Source organism: Parasteatoda tepidariorum, unplaced genomic scaffold, assembly GCF_043381705.1.
Source record: "Parasteatoda tepidariorum isolate YZ-2023 unplaced genomic scaffold, CAS_Ptep_4.0 HiC_scaffold_2397, whole genome shotgun sequence".
NCBI classification, from domain to species: Eukaryota; Metazoa; Arthropoda; class Arachnida; order Araneae; family Theridiidae; genus Parasteatoda; species Parasteatoda tepidariorum.
In genome coordinates this window covers 372-8,009 of record NW_027261553.1, presented here as the reverse complement: position 1 = coordinate 8,009, position 7,638 = coordinate 372, and the positions used below count along the sequence as shown (strand labels likewise).

At 30.6% G+C, this 7,638-nt stretch overlaps 1 protein-coding gene across 1 annotated transcript; it reads left to right on the top strand.

The window, feature by feature from the left end:
- On the top strand, positions 1–7,395 carry LOC107441335 (cell adhesion molecule Dscam1; the record flags this gene model as incomplete). The annotated part of the gene is given in 4 exon segments (XM_043057166.1): positions 1–171; positions 1,953–2,249; positions 3,194–3,361; positions 7,140–7,395. Coding segments are annotated over 4 exon segments (892 nt in total), but the record flags the coding sequence as incomplete, so codon positions are not given.
- Between the last annotated feature and the right edge of the window lie 243 nt (positions 7,396–7,638).

Here is a 7,638-nt window from a genome sequence, read left to right as displayed (position 1 = left end):
ATAAAACTGATGATGGCCATTGGGAGCAGTTACGACTGAGCAATATCCAAGACCATTACTCATTGGGCGGTTTGCGATGCGGTACTCGATATCATCTTTATATGACGGCTTCCAATAGTCTTGGTTCTGGAGAGCCTAGTGTTGAAGTAACAACCAGGACACTAGGAGCAGGTAATGATTTACAAGATGATAATATTTTAATTAGCAATTTTTGCACACTTTTAAAATATACTTTCTAAAAGGACAGTTTTAAATACATCATGTACCTTGAACACTATTTTAGTTAAGAAATTCACAGCTTTATAAATATAAAATTTATAAGCAAGAATAAATTTCAATGGTGTTTATTTGTATTTTCAAGTTATTATTGAGGATAAATTAATAATTTTTTTTAAATGCAGTTTACGAAAGTGTAGAAATTAAGAAAAAAGTGAAAAAATTATTTTAAGTAAAACGCATTTCAGTTATTTTTTCGAAGTCTTTTCTCCAAAGAAAATGAATAAAAAATCACTGTTTCAGGTTTTTAAACTCATTTTAAAGCTTTAATTTTTCAGTTAAATACTAGGGGGACTAAAGCCCCCTATTCGGTGCCGCTCACAAACTCCGATGATTACTTCGCAGTAATTGCCACTTCCTAGTAGAAAATAGTTTTCCTACTAAAATTAAAATTATTTACTTAACATATATGTACAAAAAAATTACGCTTGCTTACACTTGTGTCACCACTTCCTACTTCCAAATATTATTATCGATTAGTATTATAAATATTTAGATCTATTGGTGAAGTAATTTTTGAATTATTTTTAGGTTATCATTTTTAAAATAGCATTTGTATTGTTATAACATTATATATTTCAAAAAAATTTCATGAGTTAACAACCGTAGTTTTATATTTTATCTTGCCAAACAGGTGAATATATTAAGTTCTATTTTTTCTTGCATCTCATCGTGCATGATGCTGATCATTTAACAGATCTCTTTAAATGTTGTTTAAAAGAGTACATTAATATTATTCGCCCAAAAATACTAATTGTTAAGAGGTTAATAAGCTTATACATCCTTTATAAATAATTTTGTCTTAAAATGTAGCACATAATTACATTATAATAGTAACAAAAATTATCTTAGTTTTGAACTCCTAAATTAAAAGACTAGTTGATAACAGAACTGCTGGAAAGTAAATTTGAATTAGGGATGCAAAAATATTTATGGAAAAACAATACCTTCATGATTTTTAATAATTTTCTACTGATGACAACGAAACAATATGGCAATGAGTGAGGAAAAACTTTATCCTAACACATGATTTTCAGGCCAATAAAAATGCACAGACAACAATGAAAAACTTTGACTCTATCGTTGGATTTTTATATATAGTAAGATACTAATTAAATTAAAAGAATAGACTAAACAAACATGCTTAATATTTGAAAATTTTCGACTGGATACAAAGGTAGTGTGCCTTTCTAGTTGTGAAACCGAAATGCCTTACATAAAAAGTAAAGCAAAAATGCATTTATTTTTATTTCGGAAATTTTGTTGCATCTATTATTATGATGAAAGTTAACTGGTCAGAAAAAAAAGTGAACAAAACTTTTTATTAATAATTATTAAGATTTCACAATAATAAAAGTAATAAATTAATCGTTTACTTTATTTCATTGGTCGAATGAACCTAAAACAATCTCAAACTCAAAAGTCTTATGAGTAACAGTCACGTGCTCACAATAGTTATTAAAGTAGTAAATTATTCCCTTGAAGGCATTATTGTACTTACTGAAAAAGCTGAGAAACAAATTCAATATTTAATCTTCAAGAGTCTGAGATATATTGGTACTTGCAACGATGCAACTTGGAATGCAAACTATTTTCTGAGAAGAAAAAAAATATTAGCTCATAAATAATGGGTCCTTTGCAGACAAATAATTGGTATTTTTATTTATATTTTCCAGCACCAATGTCACCTCATGGTTCGCATTTCCTGTCGCCAAACACAACTTTCGTCGTATTGAATCTTGGAGCTTGGCAAAGTGGTGGCTGCCCTATCAAGCATTTCGAAATTCAGTACCGGCCAAAATATATCAGCCAGTGGTCAAAAGTTGTAGAAAAATTAGAAATGCCGAGAGATGTTTATTTTTTAAGAAATCTTTCACCAGACAGAGAATATGAAGTGATGGTAACAGCTCACAGTGACGCTGGCCTAACCCAAGCGGAATATTCATTTCGTACAGCCTCCCTCAACCCACTAGGTACTAAGATCAATCATTCAGGCCAGTATTTAGCTATAATTTTATACCTAACTATGGTATAGATATTACATGTATTACCTGTATTATAGGTACAGTAGTTCTTGTACTATTAGATTTAAGTTATTGATAAATTTTTAAGAAAAAATATTTTTTTTAACACCAATATGCATTAGGATGTATTTTTTATGTAATGCTCATAATATGAGAATTTGATATATTTTATTTTAAAATTATTAACAAATTTATGAAAAAAGTTTCAATGTAATGTTTTTTATAAAAAAAATATTAGTGATATTTATAGGGACATATTATTTTTATCACTATTGATATTTCAAGGTTTTTTAAATGCAAATAACATATTAAATATTAAACACTACATTATATGAAATGAATTATTAGCTTTTTTCATCTTATTTATAGACAAAATGATTTAAAATGCTAACATTAGTTTTAATTTAATTTTAAATGAAAGACTTAAAAGCGTTAATCATATGTTAGCGATGTTGACAAATGTATCTATACATGATTTATTGTTTAAAGTTAAAATAAGAAATAAATACTAAAGTTGTTTAAAATTTTCTTAAAAATTTTGAATAAATATATTCCTCATTGATTGTTTGTATTTTATGATGTTCATTTTTAAATTTGTGGAATATATTTTTGATTAGAGATGTGCATTATATTACAGACCATAAGCATTGTAGAAATACGGTCGTGCTGAAAATGTGTATGACATTGTTTCTTTCAGTAAGCTCTATAAACGGTTTACAAAAACAATAACTTTTGAACATCAAAATGGATTTCAGAGTTAACAATGAAACTAGTTATGCTTACTGAAAGAAGTAAACTTCTTGCTGTAAATGAAATTTTTTCATGACAAAATGAGTTATTTTTTAGTCTACAGAAAATTAAAATTTTAAAAATAAAATTAATTTTATCAACAGCTCCTACATCATCCCCTGCATTTGGAAAGAGAGAAACTGATGTACCATTTTATAAAAATGTGACCTTGGTGGTGCCCATAGTTGTTTCCTCTCTGGTACTAGTGATCATTATTTTTATCATAGTTGTGTGCTTAAGAAAACATTCAGATGAAAGAGATGGGAGATTAGGTAAGTTAAGCAATTATTAAAAATAAATTTTCCAATGATACATACAAAAAATATCAAGAAAAAGCATCAAACGATACAATACTGATGATACTTATCAACGTCCTTTAAACTTATCAACATCCTTTGAACTTACCAACGCCCTTGATTATACTTATCTGCGACCTTTTCTCAACGTCTTTTACTACACTCTTAAAAAAATCGATTGAACGTTTAACGTACTGGGTTGGCGACTAAGCTTTGGTCAATTTTTTAAATGTACTCTGCTTGTAATTATGTATTTTTGGCATAACGTTTAAAATCATTCGAAAGATGATGCTTAGTTCAAGCAGAATTATTTGCTCTGTTTTTTCTGTTCAAGCCATTATTTGTTAAGTCTTAGACCAAATGTCAAGAGAAGAAAATGAACATTTTAGATTACCTCATCTATTTGTTTTATCAAAGATTCTAACGCCATAAGAAATGCTCATAACATTTGTGCTGTGTATGGAAAGGGTACTACAACTGAAATCTCGTGAATGTTAAGTTAAAAAAATGAGATTGTAACCTCGAAGTTGCACTTTGTGCTAACCGCTCAGTCGAATTCAATAAAGAGGGAGTAAATCATTTTTTTTCAAGAAAAATTGAATCAAACGTCAAGAGAACTGACAGCGAAAATTAAACACTCACACTTATTGACTTTGAAAAAAATCTTTAAAATCTGTTGGAAGATAATTGTTTACTTAATATTATCTTCTACTTTGAACCTTAACACTGTTCAAATTCGGTACAACCTTGATTAGGGTGTTAAATTAAATCATATTTCAGTTACCATAGTATCAACTATATTACAAATATAAATCATAGTATTGGATAATGAAGTTTAATAGCAAGATCGGTTTAAAGGTAGTAGCAAGGTCAAACTATAATTTTTAACTATAATAATTTTAATGACATTTCAACATAGTAGTTAACACACTTAAAATACACTACCTACATACTGTTATTACCTACTGTTCAGGTAAGTAAGCTGCCTTGTGGCAAACATGTAAATATAACTCTTGCCTTTCTATTACTTTCTCTGAATATTCTCCATGTTTATCATTTAAAGTCCGATAAAATTTCTTCCTTTACCATGACTCATGTCATGAACTTAAAGTTATTTTTTGCTGAACTGCGATTTATGGCATTCTTCGAGATTATTTTAATATCTCTTTCAAAGTCTCCAAATTTGAGAAATACTTTTCCATTTACCGAATCTATTTTCATTGATATCTCCAAGATGAGGTCCTGTGATGGGTAATAAAAAAATGCCCTGACATTAGGTCTTCAAAATTTTCGAAATAAAACAACATAGAAGTCAATATTTTGGAGTTTAACACTCCATCAATTTCTGATAAAACTGTAATGAATTCTTCGACAATAAAATCTCCTTCTATTCATTTTATGTGGAATTTAAAGGATTTAACGCCGACTTGGCGTATAATCTTTCAAAATTCGGTGACTTTGGGGGTCATTATAGTGCCAGTAAATTTTTACCTCAGTAAAATATTGCGCCATTTTGGTAAATTAATAATTTTAAAACACCGTTTCAGTTTGATATCTGCACCAACGAATTTTCGTCATTGGCAATGAAAATTTTTGACGCCTTACCTCTTGTAGAAATAAATTTTTCTTAGCTTGCTATAAGCCCTGCTGAGGTTAAGTGACTAGCTATTATTTAACTTCTCCCTGTAATCACGTTTTCATGGTAGCCTGGTATGGTGGTGATTGTTCTTCATCTGTGGCTGCCATTATTTGTACAGTGGAAAATATCTAAATTCATTATTTTTCGTATTGGCCGTTAATAACAGTATGAAACAAAATGACAGTCTCCGGGAAATTCATATATAAATCGTTTAAAAATCCAATTTATGAGGAATGGCCATCATATATAATTACAAATTATCAAAAATAAATCCCTTAAAGGGATCGAGAAACTATAACTTCCACATTAAGAAGTTTTTGTTAGCATTCCGTTACGATTGCATTTTTAAATCCGTTCGGATGGCAGGGACAGGAGGACCCAAAGGGCTCTCCAAGTCGCCACAAATTTTGAATTAAAAGTGAATACAATTGCTCCTAACGGACACAGAAAGTATGGGTAGGAGATCCAAAATTGGCGAATGATCAAAAGATAACATAGCCAAAACAAAGCCAACCAGCATATCAATATTGGGTTCAGAAAATACCTTGGCGATCACGAGTCGCCAACACATTTTTGAGAATTATTGCAACCATGCAACAGAAACATTTAGCGGTTAGAAATTTAGAATAAAAAGTTATTAATAGATTTTTGTTTTCGATTAGGCACGACAGTGAATTAATAAGTTTGCATTAGTAATGAAATAAAAAGTATCCGTTACATTGATCTGTAAGAGAAGAATAAATATTTTATGTTCGTTAAGTCATTGATTTATTTTAAATATAATTCTATTAATAAAAATAAGCTTAAGTAATAAAAGATATTTTAAAGGATAGGAAATAAATATGTAATGCCAATTGTGGCATCACACCTGACTTGATACCTCCCGTCATTGAAATCTACAGAGTTTTTAGAGAGAGCTAAAAGAAAACTTTCCTCTTCTAAATTATCATTTATAGTTATACCAATAGATTCTAATTCCCCAAAACTATTTAACACTTCATTGACACTGATCTATGAGAAGTAATATTTGAAATTATGTATATTCCTAGACGGAAAGGTTCGTAGAACCTGTATCCATAAATGCGGAAACTGTTTCAATTAAGTTAATAGAATTACCTCTTAATAAAATTTGATTTGCTATAAGGAATTCATAAAATATTTCACCTCCTAAAAAAACATTATTTTTTTGGGTAAAAAAAAATTAGTATTAGCGTACTTTTTTTTTTCAAACAAATTCAAGTTACAAATGTTTAATATTTCCAAAGGAACATTTCCGGAAATATCTGGAAAAAATAAAAATAAACTATATTTCCTATCTAAACGATTTCTCATCGTTATTTACTGGTGATAGGATTCTTCAATAATCGGAGATACAGTTTTAATCCAACTAAATTTGACCTACATCACGACTTTTTTTAAATCCAACAAATTAGCTGCCTCTTCAGTAATAAGCGATTTCATGCTTCCGGAATCGCATCGCCCTGCCAACTGCAGGTATTTTCTGTTTGATTGCAATATTTCAACTTTCACTTTGAAAAGAATAACATTTTAATTTACATTAAAAGAATATAGGTATGATCCATCTTGCGGTTTGTTATTAAAACTATATACCATTTGTGATATCGCTACTTCTTGTTTCGAAACAGAATTATTTATTTCTTCACTGCTCATTGAAGCTACAACCACACTTACTTTTGTTTTGATTTTATCTCCAGAAGAAAAAATTAGCTCCGTGTTACATTGATCCCGCAGTTGACTTATCGTAGAGACACGGTTCTCAGTAAACACTGAAGTCAAGCATCACTGGCTGCTGTCAGAAAGCGGGTGGGTCACCACTTTGATCAGCTTGTGTAGGGTTGTGCAGTATTGGTCCTCGTTAAACTGTTCTACCGTAAATTGCTTTACTTCGAGCGCAGGCCGTTGGGCTACAAAGCAGGGGCGCCATCCCTTCTGTAGAGGATCAAAATTGAGATGGCAAATCTTAGGATCATCCTCAGGGATGTTTCCCAAATCATCGCCAATAGTCAATTGTGCGACTCTAGTGTGACGTAAATGAAGTACCAACATTGAAATAAAGTACTACAAATAAAGTACTAAACATTGCACTATGAGCAGGCCAGGCGGCTGAGCGGTTTGCGTGCCTTAAGGCGAAGCCAATACTTGTGGGTTCAAATCCTGTTCAGGGCATGGATGTTTCTCTTTGTGTAGTGTCCTGTGTTGTACGTGATGAGGGAATGTGGCCCACCTTATGGACTGGTATGTGTGACAGTGTGGCGTGGGTTATGTTGTCGACTCTGCGACTTTGGTCACAAAGTGCTCACCAATTAACGCTAAATGAGCAATACTTCCGGCACCTTACAAAGCAAGAACGGTAAGTTAAATGCCTACCATTTAAAAAAAAAATTAAAAAAAAAAACATTGCACTATGATTTTTGATGCAAACTTTAGATTTCAAATTAATTTTCTTTTTTAGACATTGTATGAATACCGAAACAATTTAAACTTCGATATCTTGAACACTTTTTAATCCATCATCTGCATCATCATCGATAAGCATTTTACTTTTGAAAATAGAGTGTGATTCCATGCTTCCTAGAATATAATTATTTTTCGT